This window comes from Peromyscus californicus, unplaced genomic scaffold (genome assembly GCF_007827085.1).
Source record: "Peromyscus californicus insignis strain IS unplaced genomic scaffold, ASM782708v3 Scaffold_14__1_contigs__length_90479793_seg_2, whole genome shotgun sequence".
NCBI classification, from domain to species: domain Eukaryota; kingdom Metazoa; phylum Chordata; class Mammalia; order Rodentia; family Cricetidae; genus Peromyscus; species Peromyscus californicus.
This window is the reverse complement of record NW_026294436.1, coordinates 17,340,840-17,363,641: the sequence shown is the minus strand read 5'-3', so window position 1 is coordinate 17,363,641 and position 22,802 is coordinate 17,340,840. Positions and strand designations below refer to the sequence as shown.

General features: G+C 43.7%; 2 protein-coding genes across 6 annotated transcripts in view; both read right to left on the bottom strand.

Moving 5' to 3' along the window:
• CUNH1orf116 (chromosome unknown C1orf116 homolog) overlaps nt 1-21,046 on the bottom strand; it is a 26,782-nt gene extending 5,736 nt beyond the window's left edge. For 2 of the 4 annotated variants that reach the window (XM_052736832.1, XM_052736835.1), the window contains exons 1-2: nt 20,939-21,046; nt 1,151-1,336 (exon numbers count right to left, since the gene is read on the bottom strand). In XM_052736832.1, coding sequence (XP_052592792.1) covers nt 1,151-1,255 — 105 coding nt within the window. In that variant the 5' untranslated portion in view covers nt 1,256-1,336; nt 20,939-21,046. Of the gene's footprint in view, nt 1-1,150; nt 1,337-6,975; nt 9,754-19,049; nt 19,165-20,938 lie in introns of those variants that run through there. The other 2 variants (XM_052736833.1, XM_052736834.1) reach the window with 2 other exon arrangements.
• On the bottom strand, nt 14,624-22,755 carry Yod1 (YOD1 deubiquitinase). Of its 2 annotated transcripts, XM_052736845.1 has the most exons (3): nt 22,512-22,755; nt 20,939-22,023; nt 14,624-20,086 (listed from the first exon to the last, which is right to left on the bottom strand). In XM_052736845.1, exons 2-3 carry the CDS (start codon nt 21,285-21,287, stop codon nt 19,383-19,385), a joined length of 1,053 nt encoding a protein of 350 aa, XP_052592805.1. In that variant the 5' UTR covers nt 21,288-22,023; nt 22,512-22,755; the 3' UTR covers nt 14,624-19,382. The 2 variants fall into 2 exon arrangements, with proteins under 2 accessions (XP_052592805.1, XP_052592804.1); XM_052736844.1 differs by having other exon boundaries at nt 20,939-22,755.
• Between the last annotated feature and the right edge of the window lie 47 nt (nt 22,756-22,802).

Here is a 22,802-nt window from a genome sequence, read left to right as displayed (position 1 = left end):
TTAGCTGTCCTCTAACCCCAGACACTCCCTTTTGGGGGAAACATATAAGACTCAGACAGCTGATAAAACTCAGACTACTCAGGGATCTCAGAAAGCTCCAAGATTCACATGGCCCCTCCCCAAGGTTATGTAGGTAGTAGACAAATGCAGGGGGAGGGGAGAGGAGAGAGGGAGAGAGAGAGAAAGAGAGAGAGATTCTTTGTGAGATTATCTGCAAGTTGGTCAGGGAGCAACAGGGATATAGGTTTGAAGCTGTCACCCATGCCGAGAGTCACCCATGCTCCTGTAAGTAACTCTCCATATTAGGAATCATCTCTTTGGTCTGTCTGTGCCCTGTCATGCCTCCCCAGGAAAAATCATACAACAAACACATCTTATTACTCCCTCCAAGAACCATTAACATTAGGGGTTAATATTTTCCCTATTTGAAAACTGAGGAGACTAGCTCAGTGTGGTGGTGTACAACTTTAATTTCAGCACTTGGGAGTCACAGATAGGTGGTTCTCTGTGAGTTCAAAGCCAGCCTGGTTGACATGTTTGCCAGGGCAATGAAGTGAGATCACAAGCCAGTGTCTCAACCACAAACAAACAAACTAACTAACAAACAACCCCAAACTGAGGAGACTGAAGTGTAGAGAAATTGATGATATGCCCAAGGTAGTATGGCTTCTAAGGAGGGAATCTGGATGTGTTCAGCTCCATAAGGGTCCCAGTTACTCCATTCTCTTTGGTTTGTTTGTTTGTTTGTTTTTGTTTTGTTTTGTTTGTTTGTGGAAAACCGAAGCCATGCTATTCATTGCAGAGAATTTTGAGTCCATGTGCTACAAGAATCTACCTTCCAGTTTCCACCATGACCTAAGTGCTTGCTCCTTTTCTCCACCTAAGCCCTTTAATCTAATGAAAATGGGGGTGGTTGGGTATTGATCCTATTGCTCTCTGAGGTTGTCCCACCCAATTCTCTCTAGACACGGAGGTGACTCAGAAGCAGCAAGAATCCTGTGATTCACTCCCTGGTGCAGAAGATGAAAGAGAAGGTGTAGTGAGTGATGGTGGGTGGCACAGCAGGCCAGGGCAGGGCAGGGTGGGGCGGGGATGCAGAGGGGGCGGGGATGCAGAGCAGGCCAGGTTGCAAGAGGGAGAGAGTACATACAGATCCAGAGCGGGTGGAGGTGGTGCTCATCATGCTGTCACAGCTGCCGATGTGGGTCACAGGTTCTGAGCACGACCCTGCTGGCCAAAGCTCCCTCTTGGGCATCACCTGAAGCAAGGCGCAGGGGTGGTGAAAGGGACTCCCAGAGGGGAAGTGAATGGAAGTGAAGAATGTCCCAAGCTGGGCCTGAAAAGAGAACAATCAAAGCCACGTGTGAGCAGAGCCTGTGGCAAAGCACTGCTCAGGCCCTGGGGCTTTATGGCAGCAAGATACCAAGCAAGCACAGAGTTGGAAGGGGGCCATGGACGGTCCTGTCTGAACACCACCCCCAGTCTGCATGGAGGGACACCTAAGCTGGTTCAAATGCATGCAGAAGGATGGATTCAGGGAACAGAGATGCAGGCTACTCAGGAAAGAGGTTCGAGTCTTCCTCTTAGCTAATTTTTTTTCCCTCTATGGAGCAAGGAGTTTAACTTGTAATTTCATTATGCAACCCAATACAAATTACAAGGTTGAGGGCTTGGGTTCTGGGTTCAAATCCTAGTTGAACCACTTAGTTAGTTGATTTTAGGCAAATTACTTGTTAAATATGATTAGTGTAAGGATTAAAGGAGAGGCCAGTTAGCACACACAGCTCTGTTGGTAGCAGATAATCAGCAAGTAAATTAAAAGGATAACTACTATTATTCCTATAAGAATCAGACAAGAGTCATCTCAGACCAGATTAAATCCAAGCACAGGGAACAAGAGTTTTGGAGAGAAGGGTTCTGTCTAAATGGGGAATTACAGGCTTGAGAGAAGGAACAGGGCCCTTAATAATGTACTTCTCAGAGTTATTATGAGAATAGGAAAAATGGAACAGCCTATGTAGTACAGTTTATGCCCAATAATGTCAGCTGCAATCACTGTTAATAATATCATACACATGACACTGGCACCAAGTGGGCTGAAGTTATCTTTCTGCCCTGGGCTCATGGCACCTGCAGTGGTTGAGAGCGGTCCCACTTTCCCCACACGACACTTGTATTCTGCCATTTACGCATTCGCAGTGAAGTTCCCTAGACTACGTCAAATGAACAAGAAAAATGTCCAGCGGAGCTCCTCTCGACCCCAGCTTCTATGGGGAGAAATAGTTCAAGTTCATTGTGGCAATAGTAATAGCAAAAACCAAACCAAAGCAATGAACCACCTCATCTCTGCTACTGGGCTTCCCAAGGATTGTTCACATCTGTTTGTGGGAAACAGTCTGCCAGAGAAGGGCAGGTCACGAGCGACTCTTCTTATGGAAAATGAAAATTTTAAAGAATTATGAACAAAAGAAAGTTAGGGGCGAGCTAGAATTACAATAAATTTTATATGATTCAAATCTATATTTTGCTTGTAACACTATACTGTATTTTAATCATTTCTGCTACTCTCCCAATAGAAGGTAAATTGTCCTGAGACAGTATGCTTTATTTGAGATCTGGGGACTTGGGGCTTAGATGCCAGTATACACATTTCTCTGCCCATAGTTGTGCCAGTGCCAGTGTGAGCTTTGGGCTCAGTGAGGTGAATCAGTCTTCCAACCTGGTCACACTGGCAAGGGTAAGGCAAGGCCTCACAAGGCTCCTCCCCTGCTTAGGAGAGACCCGTAAATAGGGCATGGAAGGATGAGCAGGATGCTCGGGAGAGAGAAGGTCCTGAGTCATATAGGGTTCAGAGCCTCTCAGGAAATGAGGAACAGCCCAGAAGGGAAGGGACAACAAAGAAGCCCTATGCTAATCAATACTGTGTGGGGTAGCTCTAGGATTTCTCCATGAGGTCAGTTCCTCAACATCCCAAACCCAAAGAGACAGAAGCTCAAGACCTCTTGTAGACTAACTTTAGTAATCTTAGCTATGTGTTTCCTTAGTGATTGTCCAGGTTCAGACAATCACTATTCCTAACATTCCACAAGGCCACTCAGAACTGCTGTCTGCAGAAACATGTCTGCACACAGTGCTGAGTGTAGGCAACAGGGGTGTTCAGTCCTAAACAAGACATTCATACTGCCCCACCGAGGCTCAGGGAATATTGTGGAAGAGTGGGTAGAAAGACTGAGTGAGCCAGAAATGCGGTAGGGGTGCGTGTGTGTGTGTGTGTGTGTGTGTGTGTGTGTGTGTGTGTGTGTGTGAAATGTCACCATCTAGGCATGGCATATCCACGTAACCATGACCTCTCAACAACTTCTGAAGACTGCACTGGGTTTGCACAAGAATGGGCCCACCAACAGCCAAGCAAGGATGGAGGAGAGACTCAGGGCCCTATCCCTCACTGCTGAGCTGTTTCCTAGGGATAGATTCAGGGAAAAAGGGAGCATGAATTCAGTGTACCCCTTGGTGATCCCACCATTGGTCACAAAGATGGCCCTGAATAAACTAAATGGGCCACACAACAGAGTCCCAAGTCATGAATCTGGGAGAGCGGGAAAGGGACAGGTAGGGAAGAGGAGAGGGTGACGGGGTAGGAGGAAAGTAAGGAAGGCCGTGGGAGAGAGCAACCGGAATAAATTCTATACATGTCTGGAACTGTCGAAGAGCTAACTTAATTTAAAAAACAATGCTGTCTGAATAAGCCTATTGGGTGAACTACTTGGATGGAGGCTTCTTCTTGGCTTGAACACACCACTGTAAGCTTTTCCATAATATTTTATTTCCCCTAGAGTAAGTGACTCAGAAGAATTTGGAGAATGTTTGTTTAGATTATCATTTGTGAGCACCCAATAGGCACTGTATAAGACAAAAACCATTATTTTCAAGGGGTCAGTGTGGATTCAAGGGGCTATTTTTGGCTCCAATTTTCCATGTTTAACGAGTAATAAATCTTTAAGGTGACTCATTACAATGAATGGGATATTTTCTCCAAATGGGTGTGGTGGTGCCTCTTACTTTCAGAGAAAATTGCTACTTTTGTTCCTCCGTGTGTGCTTCAGGCTGTCCTGTGGGTCGCTGGCTTCTGGTTCCTGCCTGGGAAGCCCACTGCACTCTCATTTCTACACCAGAAGCAGCTGAGGAGGTATAGTGGGCACAGCTCTGCTTCACACCATCTGCATGCTGCTGCTACAAAGCGCTCTCAGACATGCCAATAGGATCTTCAGGAGAGTCTGGTAGCATTTTCTTCCTTTCACAGCTGAGAAAACTGGGGGTCTTCCCAAATTCCTAAGTGAAGTAGGAATGCCTCACCCTACAGAAGACATCTCAAGACTGACTAGATGTCAGCACACTCAAGGGTCATTGGCCACTCTGCTACCAAAAGTCCAAAGGTCCCCTTCTCTTCTACGTCGTACCTTAAATCCTGTGCATTATCTGGTTCAGCTTTGCATTTCTAGGTCAGTTGGTTATCCTGACAACAGACACAAGTAAAAAAACAGCAGGCGATGCTGTCGGTGCCACATAATCTCAGGACGAGCGAGCGATCAGTTGCTGGACCCCTATCTCCACACCCAGTTCTCTGACCCAGACCATCTGAGCCGAAAACACCTCTTCTTCTCCCACCTCTCTCCATCCCCGGCCCGGCCTAACCTACACGTGCTCTTTCCTTCTACCAAATGTATAACCTTGAAACTTGTGGGCTGTATCAGGGCAGCAATCGAAACTCTCGGCATTTCTGCCTGATAAGAAACCCGAGAAACAAGCAAAGCACTCAAGGTGAAAGTTTGGTATCTTTTCACCCTTGGCCTCTTTTGGAGACTTACGGGTAAAGGGAACAAGCTAAGAAATGTGCACAGCCTATAGTCAGGGCCTCCTATCCAAAGGCACATTAAATATTAACTACTTCTCTAAAACTAGCCAAGCCTTGCAAGAGAGTAAATAAAAGGCATACAGAGCCCTGGCATCCAAAGCAGTGGGTGTGGAGAGGGCTTGAGCACCATTCTAGGCTATCTGAATCAGACCTTCTGAATAGATCCAGGCCTCCTCAACATCCTCTCCCGTGAGCACACCCTCCTATCTCCTAAGAACTCAGCCCAGAGTCACAGAGGAATGCTGCTCTTAGGCTAGGGGCTCTCTTTCAGTTGACTCAGCATGCGCCTTGGCTGGAGAATACCCGGAAAACAGAACGGTAGCTCCAGAAAGACTGCAATTTATACCATCCGTACTGGTCTCTCGGACCAGTGCTTTGTGGGAGGGGCTTGGTAGAAATACATCTGCACAGAAGAGCCTTGTTAGACGTTGCAGGTGACCCCTGTGACCTTACTGTTGATGTTTGCCGCCTATGATAGCCTTCAGTGAGTGAAGCAGGCTGACTCTATGGGGTAGAGGAAGATAACATTTAAAGCTCCAGCATTCACGACCAGAAACTCAATATATTCATCCAGGGCAATGGTCTTCAACCTATGTGTTGTGAGCCCTTTGGCAAACCTCTGTCTCCAAAAAATATTTACATGACACTTATAACAGTAGCAGAATTACAGTTATGAAGTAGCAATGAAAAAAATTTTATGTTTGGGGTCACCATAACATGAGGAACTGTATTAAAGGATCAGGGCGTTAGGGAGGTTGAGAACCACTGCCCTAGGGCTATGTGCTGATGTCTTTTCACGCCCCCTTTTCTCTGCAGAAGGTCAAGTTAGCAGCTGCATGTCACACACACACCCCCCATGATGATGATAGTTTATGCACTCTTCCGACTGGATTTCCATATGCTGCTTCCTTAGGCAGGTACAGTGGCTTCACTATTTTGTCAGCTGGGACACTTGAAGAAGTGCAAAGAAAAACCTCCACCCGGTCTGGTTCTCCTCTCTAAGGACTTTGCGGCATCACCTCGGCCTGAGCCCCACTTGGCAATCTGGTTAGGCTTGGTATGCCGCAATGAAATAAAATGTGGGTGAGGCCCAGCATGGCCAGGTAACTTTCTGTTTTCCAGGCTCTATAGCTATTAACAGGTAAAGTCAGAGAGGAGACCCTACGTGAACTGAATCTGAGCTAGCTTACCTGTGGGTTTTCCAAAGATGAAATGCTAGCCTGAGTTGGAGTTTTCTCAACGTTTCCAAACCTCCATTCCCAAAGCAAACAATCCAGCTCACTCTAGGCTTTACATATCTGCACAGAGTGCACCATTATCTCCCAATACACACACACACTGCACCCTTTAGTTAAATAAAGATAGACATTGAGTCATGGGAGAGCTTCCTTTCAAAATGAAATGGAAAACTGAGGTACCTGGCTCACCTACATGACCCTCCTCACCATTTTGACCCCCTCTGCTCCAATTACTCACTTTCAAAATCATTACTTGGGGGTTGGGAGTTTAGCTCAGTGGTAGAGCACTTGCCTAGCCCTGGGTTCGATCCACAGCTCCAAAAAAAAATTTTGAAGTCAAAATCATTACTTGATCTTAGTTGTTCAGAGATAAAAATTTCTAAATTCTAAACAAAAAAATTTTTTTTTCCTTTGAGACAGGTCTTGCCAGGTATGACAGACTGGCCTGGAACTTGCTGTATAGCCCAGTAGCCTGATTTCATACTTTCCATCCTCCAGTCTCAGCCTTCTGAGTACTATGATTATAGGTGCGTACCAGCATGCCTGGCTCTGGTTTCTGTTTGTACAATATTCTTATGTAACTTAAATAAGTAAATGGAAGAGATGTTCTCCAGTCCTTCATGAAAAATATTTCAACTCTGGGGGGAGAAAAACCTCATCTGGCTTAATCTTAGGCTGCCTGAGAGACTTGAGCAAGAGATGAAAACCCCAGGTTGGATGTAAAGGGACACTCTTGCAGCACTCCCCAGCACAGCCCTGTAGCCTCCCCTTAAGATCCCTTCCTTTGCTGCAGAATAAGCAAGAATTGGTCAGTGATTGACTCACCTTCTCTGGGCTGGGGTCTGAGGAGAAGGAAGGAATACCCTTCTATTCCAAAGGGCAGAGATGGAGCCGGCTTGCCTGTCTGCCGCGTCTCCTACAGTTTTCTTCTTTTGACCTCCCCCTGACTTACCTAGACAGGTAAATGCTTCATCTGTGCTGCCTGGACACACCCTGCTGCTGACTTTCGGCCAATCCTAGCTTCTCTCCCTACTCCTCATTCCAGCTGTTCAGTCAGGGAGGACTCCGGAGGGGAATGAGTGGGTGGTGCTTCTCTGCCTTAGCCAATCACCTCCCGCCCCCGCCTTCTTTTTGGCTTAGAGCCAATAGAGAGCTTTAAAAAAAAAAAGGGGGGGGGGTAGAAGTAGTAGAAGGCAAGCGCTGGTTTGAGCTGAGAATGGAGAGAGAAAGGAGTTTGGCGGGGTGGAAGTAGGCCAGTGGTGCTTGATTTTCCTTCTTGAAAGGAACACAACCGTCCGGCTGGCCACTGTGCATTTCTATGGGCCTGCTGAGAACCGGGTTTCCTGTTTAGATCAGCCTTCCTCCACTGGAAGCTGGAAGTATTCTCCAGGCTACCATTCTGATGGCTAGTTTTGTTTTCTTTTTTTCTTTTGTTTTTTTTCGAGACAGGGTTTCTCCTTGTAGTTTTGGTGCCTGTCCTGGATCTCGCTCTGTAGACTGGTGTCTAGTTTTGTAACCGACTTTTCTAACTAACTGCTCAGCCAGGGACAGTTTCCTGTCCAGAGGAGGCTCAGGGATCTCCAGGTTAGGGATGGAGCTGAGTCACCCATTTCCCGGGTCTTGCTGACGGGCAGTCCTGACCTTTTTCCTTCTGGGGAAATAGAACCAACTTCTCTCCCTCCTCTAGGAAGTCCTTTTCCGGATTTAAACAACAACAACAACAACAACAACAACAACAACAACAACAAATGCTAGAACCAACCGCCAGAAAGGAGAGAACTTGAACTCTGTCATTTGGGTCTCTGGCCCCTTTTGGTTGCTTAGAGAAGGTGGCAATGGACATATTGTACATGCAAAGTCAGCTCCCCACCAGTCTAGCAAGTACTTCTCTTGTGGGGAGATGTTTGGTGTGTATGGGAGGAATCTCTTGCTTTCAGGAAGCAATCTTCCTCCAGGTAGAGGCTGCTCATGCCAGGCGGGACTTCTGTCCAGAAGTGGCCTTAGTTCCCTGAAGGTAGCTTATCCCTAAGAACTATCCACTTTAAAGGTATTTCACTTGCTGGCAGTAAAAGGGCAAAAAGGAAACTCAGAATCAATCATGCAAGGATTGCTCAATTTAAGCACTTGCTGTGTGTTGGGTATTATGTTAAACATTTTCATGTCTTATTTAATTTTTGCTTCAACTTAAAAGCATTGTTACTATCCACACTTCATAGGGAGGTTAGACGACTTGTCCAGTCAGGAAGCAGAAATCACAAGTGGTCAACTTACTTCCTCCTTTTTATTCAGTCCTCCAGGACCCCAGTCATTGGAACTGTCCTGCCAGCATTTAGTATGGGGAGGGTGGAGAGGTGGGGATGGGGGTTGGGTGTGTGTGTGTTCCCAACTCAATTAACCTAATCTAGATAAAATCTCACAGGTATGCACAGAGGCATGTTTCCTACATGAGTTTAGATCCTGGTTCAAGAAGCAAGACCCTCACTCTGCAAAAACAATTTCAAGACACTAGTGAAATGAAACAGTTTTTAATATACTAGTGTAGCGACAGAAAGAACAGTTGCCATGGCATTTTGGCAGGGAACAGTGGTGTGTAAAGTCCCTGCTTTTGTGTAATTCTGGCTTTTTCCTATGTGCTGGTACCCAGAGTTACCATCTTTATTCTCTTCCAGCTTGGACTCCTCCCAAATTCCCTGTTCTATTGGTTTGAGATAAACCAAAGCCTTATCAAATGAATATCTTGGGGCTTGAGAATGCCTTAGTTTCTGTTGGTGGACTCAGCTATGGTCACATAGCTGTCACCTTCCAGCTCTCAGAGTTCCTAGACAAGTAGGCACCAGCAGGCAGCTAGGGGAGAGAGGGCCTAGTGCTTTGTGCTCATTTGTGACCACAGAGCTCTGAATTCAGCTCGTATTGAAGAGGGACCTCACCATTTATTTCCTGTACAGTCAAACTGACAATATCAACCATCACAGTTGACAGGCACCAGTATGATCCCAGTCTGCCTATATTTTGGAAAAAAAATCCCCAGTGGGAAGCATTAAGTGCAAACATAACTTGCATCCTTAATTCTAACAATTTGTGTCATTCTCTATTTCATTTCTGACTTGCAGATAGATGTTCATATGTTTTCTAGGATGACACATGGTTTCCATCTTTTCCCTGTGGTCATAGGTGGGAGGGAAATAACTAAATTATCCCGGGGCCAAGATGAGAAATAATGTGGAAGGAACTCTGAGAAAGCTTGGGACAACCCAGTACCCTGTCAGCATCATATGGGTCACAGATGACTAAGATCTTCAGGGCTCTGACCTCTGTTTCTAACACATCATCAAACATATGTGATGTCATGATACTGAGAAAACAGGAAGGGATCTCCACATCAATGCATTGCAACTGGAGCTCCACCCACGGCTGGAGTCGCTTGCTGGATTTGATCCAGGTTTATATAGATGAGGGATTTACACATTTGCTTAAAATACAAGCAAAAATTCAATCTCCAAAAAGACTGCAAACAGGCAATTTTTCAACTTATAATAAAATTAGAATAATTGGGAGAGTTCCCTATCTTTTCCCAGGTGACTTTTAAATAAAATAATCCTTTTATTTTCTCTTTCACCCTAGACACTCATCTTGGGAAATATTTCAGGTACCTGAGCACAGCACCCTGCTGTCTACTACTCAGTTATAAAACATTACATATAAGCCTCAGCTCCTCTCCCCATTCCTCAAAGCATACATATGTCCTGGTTGAAATAAACTACTATCCTAACTCTGGTCTTTCTTGCTCTCCATTGCCTTAATTATTTTCTCTGGAATTGAGCATGGTTTTGCTTTGCTTTACTTTTTGTTTGGAAACATATGAACCTCCAAGGTTCTAAGTGAACTAAGAAGGTGGCCTGGACTACAGACAAGGGAAGACCCCCAAGTCAGAACTACCTGAAATCAAGCTTGATGGTCGATGTACGTCATTTGTGTCTGGAGAGATATTGCTGAGAGTTGGAAATGAATTCTTGTTTGATGATCTGATTCTGACACCCAATTACAGATCGGCTTCCAGGACTCGATCGCCATAGTCCTTGTCCCTGCTGTAGTACAGTGACCTCCTTTAAGTTAAAGTCCGCTTTATCATTCCCTCCTCAGTCAGCCTGACTCAGTGAGAGGCAGTCACTTAGGTGACCCAAGTATGGGCAGGTGTGTGCACACACATCCACACTCACTTGAAGTCAAAACAAATAACACTGGCTCCTTGGGGTTCCTTACAAAGTCAGACTGCAGACCAGCTGTGGGCCTCCATCCAAACTCTTCCTACTCATGCACACTCTACTGGTCAGTGTCCTCCTTCCTTTCTCTTGAAGGAAGATTGTTGCTTTACTCTCAGGAAACACCTGGTGCCCCATCCCTTCGTGGTGATATGTGCTGGGGCTCTAAGTGTGACCTCTGAGATACTGGCAGAAAGGAAACGTTTACAGTTAAGTAGAGGCTGCGGAATGCAGAGCTGATCCTAAATAAGGAAAGACTAGGAATGGGTTCAAGAGTATAACTTGGCTATAAATTCTAGAATAGGCCACAGCTAATAAGCCGCCAAGCTCTCATCAAAGGATGAGTCTTACTAAGCCTAATATGGATGGAAACTAAGCCATATACTAAAGTAGACTTTAGTTTCTGACACTACTTAATTGCTAAGTAGTGTCCAGGAGTAGGTTCTTCCCTATTTCTTTTCGGAGGATTCTCTAGCCCACCTGCTGAGGAAATCTGTTCGTTCCTATCACATCTATGCCCACATTCTCACCTTTATATTCTTCTCTCTCTCTCTCTCTCTCTCTCTCTCTCTCTCTCTCTCTCTCTCTCTCTCTCACACACACACACACGCACACACACACACACACACACACACACACACACACACTCACTCAGTTTCCTATTATCACACAACTGTTGGCAGCTGAGCTATTAGATACAACATACTCACTTTTCTATGTATCTCTGGACCCTTCACCCAGATCCACTATGTAATTTCCTCTCAGTACACTCACATATACATTGTTTTCTATTAATTTCATCCTGAAGAAAAATTTGCTTCAGACTCCAGACCTGCATCAGTTTGGGGAAGAGCGTTCTGTAAGCTGGTCAATGGCTGTCATTTTGTTATCTTCATCAAATAACTGGGAGAAATCCATTTTCTGTTGAGTTATTTGGAGTGTAGACCTTCTTTTTTGTGTTAGCGCTCTTCTCTTGGCACAGCAGGTTTTATTAATTTCCAAAGGATAAATGCTTAAACTCTGGTATGCCTGAAAAGAACTTTATTGTTATCTCTGTACTTGAGTGGCTGCTCACACAGTTTTAAGTTACCTTCTGTTGGCTTCCAGTATTGCTGTCGAAGAGCCTCCAACATATTTGATTCTAAATGTTAGGCCCTTCTCTCTTTCTAGTATTTAAAAAGTTCCACAACGATGATGATATGTTTGTAAGAGTCAAAGACTTTATTTGAAGCTGTTTCTAGTCATGTCAAAAGTTCTTGGACTTCCCAGTTAAGAGCTAATAAAATTCGTTTGAGACAAAGATCTGATGATTCACTGGAATGTTTTTATGTCCTTTCAGCCACTCTACAACAAACAAGGTCAATGTCTATTTCCTTCACACACACACACACACACACACACACACACACACACACACGGAATAAGGGCTTAAGATAGCCAAAGCCAGCACAAATCTAGGTCTTTGCCCACTTCTAAAAGCATCTATTTTCCTCTTCCCTCATTTGTACTGTGACCAGACAGGGAAATACTTCCATCTCCCTCACAGTACAGAGTTCACAGATGCTGCCACTTCCTAGTTCGGATGCTCTTCCTACTCTTTAAAGGACTAATTACGACGTCTAGTTTAGCTTTCATCCCTAATACCATGTTTTCTAAAAGGCTCTCGCAGACTCACCAATTTTAATTTGCTGTTCCCACCCCATTATTTTCTTCATGGAACCTACATTCTAGTTCCTTTACAGCACTGTCTTTATTTTTCCTTCCAGTGCATCTAGCAACCAGGGCAGTTTGACACAACTGTACCATTCAAGAATGCTCACTCAATGCATCTCCATTTTTTTGTAATCCTGAGATATGTGACTCCACGCCCAAGAAGTAGAATTTAGGAAGGATTTAGCAGCTTACTTGAAATAACTTAGCTTCTCTTAGACAAAAATCATTTTCTCAGTTTTCATTTTAAGAGTAAGAAAGTCAAAACCGGAGGCAGGCACGATAGTACATGCCTATAATCTTTGCACTTAGGAAATGAGGACAAACTCAACGAGGTTCTCAAGCTGGAGCCCACCTAGATTACACAGTGAGACTCTTTAAGGAAGACAAAACAAAGCCACCCCAAACAAAACCACAAACCGGATGTTTTGATATTAAATGAACCTAGAGGGAGGGCACTTTTGCAAAAGGTCATAATTCAGTCTGTCCCATATTCTGAAGGTTTAAGAATTGGATTGGGCTGGGCAGTGGTGGCGCACGCCTTTAATCCCAGCACTCGGGAGGCAGAGGTAGGCGGATTTCTGAGTTCGAGGCCAGCTTGGGCTACAAAGTGAGTTCCAGCAAAAGCATCAAAGCTACACGGAGAAACCCTGTCCCGAAAAAACAACAACAACAAAAAAAAAAACAAAAAAGAATCTGATTGGTTTCTCCTGTAATAGTCATGCTGTGGAAAAAGTAATTCAATAAAGACTATAGGGAGCATTGATTTCCTAGCCCCAGTAGGAAGCAGTTTCATTCATAAAAGTGTGGAATTCTGCTGGGTGGTGGTGGCACACGCCATCAATCCCAGCACTTGGGAGGCAGAGCCAGGTGGATCTCCGTGAGTTTGAGGCCAGCCTGGTCTACAGATCGAGATCCAGCACTGGTACCAAAACTACAGAGAAACCCTGTCTCGAAAAACCAAAAAAAAAAAAAAAAAAAAAAAAAAAAGTGTGGAATTCTAGTATCTGTGAAATTTTGCCTACAATTTGGGTAGATATTTCAATACAATATCCACAAGGATGAATGAGAATTGTGATAGGTATGTTCATGTTACTTGCTAAGGACTTTTCTTTCTGGAACACTCTACATCCCAAACTGACAAATTCTACTCTTTTCTCCTCTTCCTCCACCTACCATTTTCAAGTTATAACCCATCCTCCGCTTAAGTTTCAAGGCAGTGGTGTTGATAATCATAAGAAAGGTAATCTTCCAGGCATTCACTTCTAGAAATGTTGAGCCAAGTAACTCAAATGAGCCTCCTGCTGCAGTAATGAAGAACCAAAAAGGTAATAAAGAATTTGGTAAATTACCAGGCCTGGAACAGGGAAAGGGTAGGTATGGTGTGTTGTGCCTGACACTTGGGACCATGTTTCTTCCGGAGATGTCTATTCCAGACTGAGTAGCTGACATGCTGACAGGCTGAGTGGTACTTGTGACAGCTGAACAGAACAAGAGAACAAGGGCTATACCCAGTGTAGGTTAAAACCCCAGTATGCTATTAACCTGAAGTGAGCAGCAACGCATCCAATTTATAGTTATTGTCACATTTAGTTACTCAATCTAGGCTGGTACTTGGTGCCATTGCAAGAGAGACAAAAGACATTCGGATCAGAACAAAACTTCAAAACAAAGTGTATTTGTGGACCTTCTGTTTCTTGATTGCCTTATTTCAGGTTTGGAGATATAAGATCTTTATCAATTCAAAAAGTGCATCTGTCACAAATGGATGTCCTGCTTTGCAGCTTCTACCATATCTAAAACTCACCTTTCCAAACTTTAACAGGATAAGAGGGGAAAAAAAAACTGATTTTTTTTGTGTGTGTGTGTGTGTGTGTGTGTGTAATATCATAATACCATTTGAAAGGAGGAAGAGGTTCTTTTGTAATTATTTTATAGCTGGTATTAAAATACTTTTCAAGATAGTAAGAGACCAACTGACTTCTAGTATCATTCCCATAATGCAGGAGACATCACAGTATTTGAGTTTTTAAAAAATATTAAAGCACCCATTTCTTTCTATTCTTGTCAGTATCTTGTGGGTTGTATTTGTAGACATAGGTCAAGTTAGAAAACCCAAGCTCTGGCCAACCTTAACGACCCCAGGGTTTCTAGTGTTTAACTGCTGACACTTAAAAATTATAGAGAAGCTACCATTTTCAAACAGATGTAAGTCTATCCAGATCCTATTCTAGTAAAAACAGGTACACTTGACCTTTCCATTTAAACAATCCACTAGCAAAGGTTACTGAATTTAAACTTCAGGGGATTTAGAAAGAAATTTAGTCAGTGTAGAGAAATTTTGAATGACTTTTGGCATCAGAAAAGAGAAACACTTAACTACTCAAAGGGTGTGGGAATCAGGTACACAAATCCAAGCTGTGGTCTGGGTTGGTAATATGTAACTTGAGTGTAGTATTCTTCACTGGCTCTTTGCCCTGACCCCAAAATATGCTCACACAACAATGTTTTCACTTCATTTATTCCTTTAAAACAAGTCACTTCATACATTTAGATATTGAAAAATCACATGTCATAAATAAAATTAATGCATCTTAATAACAAAGGCAAAATCATGAGTTGTATTAAATAAAGTTAGACATCTTCCAGATAGCAGCAGTGCACGAACTTTGAAAACTTGCTAGCAAGTAGACAAGGGAACATTTTGAAAGCAATACTGTCCATCTTCACTAAGAACACATTTTCTTATGCCCAAAAAAACAACTCTTTTTCTGTTTGGCCCCTTTGCAATTATGTTCTAGAGCTCTGTATTCAGGCTTTATGGCTGTTTTCTTATTTAAGGAGCTCTGCCTCTACTGTGTTAATACAATCACTATAGACTATTTTTCATTTCATATCATTTTGACAAGCTATATGTACTTATTAGGCATTCTTATGGAAAAATTAATTTGGTATATATTTCCTGTGACACCTTGAGTCCTGAATGGCATGAAATGTGAACTGGAAACCATTATCCTTTAAGTAACTTAGGGATTATACTCAACTAAACATTCTATACCAGTTCTGGTGCCAAGTCACAACATCTCAGTAGAAATTCTTAACCTCTTTACCTATAACTTAACCAAATCATATACCTTTACCATACTTAAAATTCCTACGTACAGGTCAATGTGTTCAGAAACAAAAGCAAAAAAGTGTGCCATGCAAAATGCTTACATTCATGGCCATATACATTTCCTTTTTAGTAGTACTTTTTCCTATTAAATTAAGATGTAAAGACCCCATAATTCAGTACCAACATAATACTTTGTTTTCCAAATGAAATATTTAAAGCACTGTAAACAAAATGCTAACTAATTTTTGAAGAAAAAAACTTGACCACAATCAAGACCATCTTACATTCATTGAGTTGGATGTGCTGACATATTACAATGGTTATTAAGGAAAAAACCTGGGGCCGGGGATGCTGATCAGTGAGCAAGCACAAAGCCCTGGTTTGGTGCCTATCACTATGAGAAACAAACTAGCTTATTCAAATCAAGTGTTCCTTCAGGTTTACAAATATTGCTTGCATATCTTACTCAAAAATCAATTTCCCTAAAATATGCTTACTTAAAAATGAAAGGTTTCATGAATCTACTCTTTTAAAAACTCTATGGTGTAAACAAAATTTGAATACTGTAAAACAAGTGACAACAATCACATTACAGAAGTGACATTTCATATGTTAGGGTACAGACCATTCTCCTAAGAGTGACTGAAATTAGACTTTAGCATAAGATACAATAATTACTTATGGTAATAACTGATGGGTAGCAGCTCAAGGCTGTATCTTTCCTGTCTTCAAGATCTCTAGAAGGCTACGTAAACTTTTATTCTCTGATTTTTAAAGTGCTGCAAAAATAAGGTTTCAACACATGAAAAATGTAATTCTTAGTATACGTAAATTTAAGAAGGCCACCTGATTTTTAATATATAACGTGTGTTATATAATGTGTATATATGGATCACTGTTGCTTAATTTCACATACAGCCTACCGTACATTTTCCAAAAGGACGGAAAATCAACTAGGGCAGCTTGAAGGAAGAAGCTAGAAGACAAGCAAGTTAGGCATCAACAGTTAGGGGCTATAAAGGTAGGGAAGGAATGCTATCTTTGGATTGTTTTCTGGGACTTGAACTCGACAGGATATTCAAATGGCATAATGGTATTAGTTCCTAACAACAGGGCTAAGTTGGCCATTAACCATTTGTTTATGTCCATTTCTCATTCATAGAGAGCAATTAAGAAACCAACCATGAATCACTAACAAAAGACGTGGTAACATCCGGATGTCTTCATATGGCTGTCACATCACAAAACTCCCAGGGACATTCATTTGGACTAATACCATGACTAGGGAGGGCATCTTCATAAAAGCACACTGAATCTTTAATCCAAAGAAGAGGGAGGGAAGAATGGAGTAGTAGGGCAAAGTGTAATTGTTTTTCTACCACTACTACCCTCTCACACTAACATAGACTGTCTCATTTGAACTAAAAAAGAAACTCCTGGAGGACAGACAACAACTGAACACCACGAAGGGGTTCATTAGCACGAAGTTGCTTTTAGTTAGGGTACAACTAAATTCACAGATCTTTCCAAATTCTCAAAATGAGTTTACTCACATTAATAAATAATTTCAAGAGCTTAATAAGCACAGGAAAAAATACAAAACAACAACAAATCCTTTAAATTCTATGAGGCTTACTAGCTTGTATTTATACTGAACATAAATTAATAATGAAATAATTTGCATATAATGCTTCACCTTGAATGTTCTACAACCAGACTACTACTCTAAAACCAGTTTTCATGTCAGCAAATCATTAAAAAGCCCTTTTGACAGCCCTTTGACTCTCAGTGTCTACCTGGCAACTGGACAAATCAGGTAAAAGATAAAATAGGGCAAGAAGGAACCCCTAAATAAATACTAAACAAGATGTATAAAAAACACTTAGAACGAAGAGTTTGATTTTTAAGACGCCAGTACTCATTCTTTTCTTTACATTTACTAAACTAATCCTTCTCTGTAGATAACATAGACTTAGTTTTAAAATGACAGGAATTTATCTTCAAAAAATAGAACATGCCTGACACATTATAAGTTATTCAATAAATACTTGTTGCATGAACAAACTTCTGGATCCAAAATTTTAGAAACATTGAATATGGATGCTCAAGTGGTACAGGAAGGCAAACTTTATAAATATGATGCATAAAACTCGATTTGATGGATGTTACCCAGTGTTACATTTTTAATGTACAGTTTTAAATTAAATATTTTATAGAGGAAATAAAAGAGATAAAAAAAATTATCTGGACCAAAGAGACTTTTGTGAAATCATTTGCACATGTCACAAATGCCAAATGTTCAGTGTCCTAAGCTCACTCATGCTACCTTTAAGGCTCAGTAAAAAAACAAAAATTAAGTATTTTCAATTTATATGACATTGCCTGACTGGCTATGTGCACAAAGGGTATTCAAGAAAAGCCATCTGGCCAGGTATGGTGGTCCCTGCTTGTTATCTCAACACTCAGGAGGCTGAGGCAGAAGGATTACTTCAAGTTTGAGGAGACTGGTCTATATAGCAAATTCCAGGCCAGCCAGAAACACATAGGGAGACCCTGTCTCAAAGCAAGAAAGAATGTCATCTGATGACTGAAGCATACTTTGTGAATTGTCCAACTGTTCCTTAAAGGAACAAAGTTTCTCTCTGAACTGTTCACTTTAATATTCCTTCATTTTATATGGTTACCATTGCCTAGTAAAAGGCTAAGGGTTGTCCTTAATTTGAAAACATTTGCTAAGATACATGGGAAAAGATGGAAGTGCTTTAAAGTACACCGATGGTTGTCTGAGCTACTTAAATGAGATCAAGATAACAAAACTTCACAACAGTATGCCTCTTTACATTGTATGACAGAATACACACCACATTGGAACTTAAAGATCCCTGATCTTTAGAAGAATTAAGAGGTAGAAGACTTTACCTGGAAGATTCTATAGTGAAGCTAAGTTTGAGTGGGTGTGCCTTGAGGATCAATCCATCAAGCAAATGGCTACATATCTGTCACTAGGTAGCAGTATTCTGAGAGAGCTGCATAAGGCAAAGATTTTAAAACTTTTTATATTTTGGAAGTGAAACAAACCCAACCAATTATTTAAAAACTGAAAGTCAAAGATCACAGGTAAACAGAGTACTAACTTGCAGAAATGTGGACTATCCAAAAGATCAAAGTGGAGCTTTGAACACTGTTATCTATGAAATCAATCAAAAGCATACCATTGACACTTTAGAGGAAGACTTGTTTGTAAGAAGTGCTTTCAGCAAACAGCTGAAGGAATTAAATCCCCTCAGACAAACTTATATGTAAAACAGCACAAGAAAAAAAAAAAACAACCAGAAACCACAATTTCAAGATACTTCTTGAATTCTAAAATAAATTAGCAATTAAAAAGGCATACCCTGCTTCATTTAAAAAATGTATCTAATGTGAGAAACACCAACAGTGAATTGCATTAAAACAAGAGGCCAACGGTCTTTTAAAGCTTCAGGAAGCTGCGTCAGGCACCTTTCCCCCTTATACATTCCACTTCTATACACTAGAACTCTCCAACAGGACCCCATTCCTGTTTTAGATAACATTCTCCAGGAACACACGAATCCCTGTAAAATTGCTTTTTATGCACTTATAAGTTGTTAGATACACTTATAAAGTCTACCAAATTGCAATATAAAAAATTTTGACAATTCTGAGTGTCTTCATTGGATGAATCGATTCAGAATTTAGAAACTACTAACTCACTCAGAGTTATTAAAAGGAATCAACTACTGGAGACACTGCGGTGTATGTCCAGTGACCCTCCGCAAGGCTTTCCACATTACCTAAAATAGGATGCTTTCTTCTATAAGTTAAAGCCGCTGGGTGCTGGTTATAATAGAATCCAGTCTTCAGGTCAGCATCAGCAGTGGCCCAAGCCACCTATTCCGTCACCCTAGTAGGAAGAGGGCATGCCACTAGTGTAGCCACACATCTGTAAACTTGCACACTAATTTTAATCTTAACAAGGATTTCCAGTGTCAGTCATACTGGTTAAGTTAAAAGGATGGTCCAAGCACTGTGTTCTTCTATTCTGTAGGGTTATGAATAGCTTATTGGAAAACCCAGAGCCTTCTGGATCTGTGAGGTAGTAGGCTCCAACTCTTATCATGAACACATCACACCTCTCCAAAGTTGGTATGGCCTGTCTCCTTGGCATGGTCCCTTGCTTCTGCTTGTCCAGTTAACCCCTTCTGACACACCATGCATCTCAGGGTGAAGCGGTTTACATCAGTAAACTGTCTCTTTCTTCTAGCTTCATCAGCTAACTCCAGGGCTTGTACAAGAACGATATCATCATTTGAGGAGAAAATGGTCAGAGGCGGTGTATCTGGATCGGGGAAGTTACGCTGAAGCGGGTCATAGTGGATGCCATCGTAGATGAGCAGCACCCTTTTGGTATACCCCGCATCTTCCCCAAAACGATCAATTCTGACGGTCTGTGTATCCACTACACATATTTCACATTGATAAAACTTAGACAGGATGGATATCTCAATGGCTCCCCCCCAAGTGTCATCCCTTTTGATCCACTCACAATACTCCTCGTTTGTTTTCCCCAGGATTGCCTCACTATAGAAGTCTGGATCGCTTGCTACAATTTGTGCTATGAGGCATCTCATGTCAGGGGCACAAGATGGATTCAAGACTCCTCCTTCAACGACATAGTACACACTGGTAAAGAGGCAAGAGTTGTCTGCCGGGACTGCGGTTCTGGTAAGCACAGGCAGAGCTTCCCTAACATAGCTAGGAGCACCGTGTTTGGAAAATGCAGGTGAAGCTTTTGGTCTGGTGTGGTCTTCTTCAACAATCAGCATGTCACCTGTCAAAAATAAAACAAATCCAGAACTGCAGAGAAGTTACAGGGGGGCGAGGGGGGGGGTTATTAGCCAACTTGGTAAATTAGGAGCCAAATGAGTTCAAGCATAAAGTGGGTTACCTAGGAGAACAAGGCTTTGTAAACAAGAGACCAGTAACACCTAAGTTTTGTTTGTGTTTTTAGTTCACTGTCGCATCCCAACTTAAAGACAAAAACCTTTATGTAAAAAGGTAAGTTGAAAAAACAAAATCTCCTATATTCTTCATTTAAAAACGGGAATCCTTCGGCTGTTCACCACAGACTAGGTAGGTCACCAGGGTGTTCTCCTTGCACTTGGCATGACTACACCATTTGATGTTTAGAGGGGGGTCTTGACACAGAACAGAAAGTTTCTAATGGTCAACACCGATGTTCGAGTTTTAACACTGGGAACAAAACTCTACAGTTCACACAGATCAAGGTAAGTGTACACAAAACAACTATAAAAACAAATCAACAAAGGGGAAAAGCAGTTTTAGACAAAATCGGTATCTCGACTGCCGGCCTGCTGATCAGGATAGGGAAAAAGAACCACCCACCGTATCAGGGGAAAAGGGTCCTGCTGTCCTTTGGGAAAGCAGAGAAAACAAAATAAATGAGATGGTCCCAAGGTTGACCTGGAAGCAGGCTTGGGGAGTCGGGAACTTCAAGGCTTTGCTCTCAAGCACGCGTAAAGGACTTGACACTTGCCCCTGCCTTCCCGGGCCTCCGGTCCTCGAAGCCCCCAGCGGGCCCACCGGCACCTCGCCTTACTGGCTCCACTCTTCTCCCCTCAACGTCCTCCAGGACTTCCCCGGCCCCAGCCGGTGCCCGTACCTGAATGGATGGGCAGGTCCCCAAGCATTGTGTCCCGGTCGCTGAGATCCAGGCACTCGGGCGGGTAGCCGACGAGGATGCGCTGACTGCCCGGAGCGATCCCGGTGACGGCGGCGATCTGGCCCTGAAGTTCCCGTAAGCGGGTCCGACAGGACAGCCCCTGCAGAACGTGGGTGCCACCCTTGGCCTTGCAGCGGAGCCGCCACATCGTGTCGGCCGGCCGGCCTCCTCCTGCGGGGCCAGCTTTGGTCCCAGCCGCCGCCGGGGAGACGCCGCCGCCGCCGCCGCCGCCGCCGGAGCCACCAGCGGGGGGGACCCCAAAATGGCCGCCTTTCGCGCCGCCAAACATCGCGAGAGGTAGCCGCTGCGGCGGCGCTGCTTCTCGCGACAGCTCGGTTAAGGGAACCGGCCTCGGCCCTCCTTAAAGCGCCGACTCTTAAAGCGACAAGGGCGGCTTGAGTGGAGTGGCTGGAGGTCGGCGGGCTTTTCCGGGGCGCTGCGGTGAGGCGCCCTGCGCGCCCGCAAGCATTTATGCTCCAGGGAGGAGGGCGGGGAAGGGGTGCCCGAGCCTAGCAGAGCAGAATGTCACCTTGCAGGGAGGTCGGAAATGATGAAAGCCGCCGCCGCCGCCGCCGCCGCAGCCGCCCTTCCAGCAGCAGGAAAAGCAGACTCATAGTTGGGAAGGGTAAACAGATGCCAGGATAGGTCACAGGACCTGCCCCTCCGTCAGAGACCGCACCGGACTGATTCATCGAGGCCCAGACTGCCCGGCCGGACTCCTCGGTGGGTGAGACGAACTTGCAAGCGTCCATCTGCCACCTCAGACTGTATGAGGTCAGCAAGCCGTGCCTAGGGCGATTGATTGCCTCCCTCAGGTGGTGCCAGAGTCCGAGAGGACTGACTCCTGTCATCCGGATTCCAGTTCGATTCCTGGTACCCAAAACAGGAAGACACTTCATTCCCGCCCTGGGGTACAACAAAGTCCTCACTGTGGCCCAGGTGTGACGGAAGACGGGGAAGAAGAGGCATACCAGCCAGACACACTAGCCAGTTTCCAGCTTGGTGTGCTGAGAGTCCGAGACTGCCTTGAACACAACAACAACAACAAAAAAAAAGTGTGCAGTAAACGCCAGCTAATGACCGAGTTTATAGCATGCGATAACACGCTGAGGTTGTAAAACGCATACTGGACTGTCTGGAAGATGACCCTGACTCCTCGGTAAAGAAGAAATAAATAAAAGCAGCACTCGTTTTTTCATTTTTCATACTTTAGCTACAGCAGCCACCCTCCCCTCCCCTCCCATCCCCCGCCCCCACGGGACTGTCCCTCGAATCAAGCCCCAACGGTGTGCTGGGGTAACTTGGAAAAGTAGTTTTGGGACGTGTAAAACCCATTGCAACAGCCTCTACCTATGAATCGATTACAGCAAATCCTTTCCTCTCCACCCCCCACACCAGGAGCGGGTGCAGTTTCCCTCCCTGGTGCTTCCAGATGACCACAGATAACAGAGTCTGGGTCGGGGTCGTAGGAGGAAATAAAGGAACGTGGTTTGGAGTGACCTGGAGAAGTCACCTGGGTCCAGGGAAGCTCCGGGTTCCGAGCATGGTTGGCTTAAGGTTCCAGGATCTGACCATAAGTCGTAGTCAGCTCTTGCACCCTGGTAGCCAGTGAGGCATCTTTAAAAGCAAATTGTCTACCTCCGGGGAGACTTTGGGGGACAACCAAGCCTAGCCGGGATTCGGGAGTGAAGGCGTTAATCTGCGTTTTCACCAGACACTCCCACTCAAGATGTCAGTCAAATAGGTCTCGCGAGAAAAAGAAAAAAATAAGGTAAAGCTTCTTATTAACCCCGCCTCCAGCTCG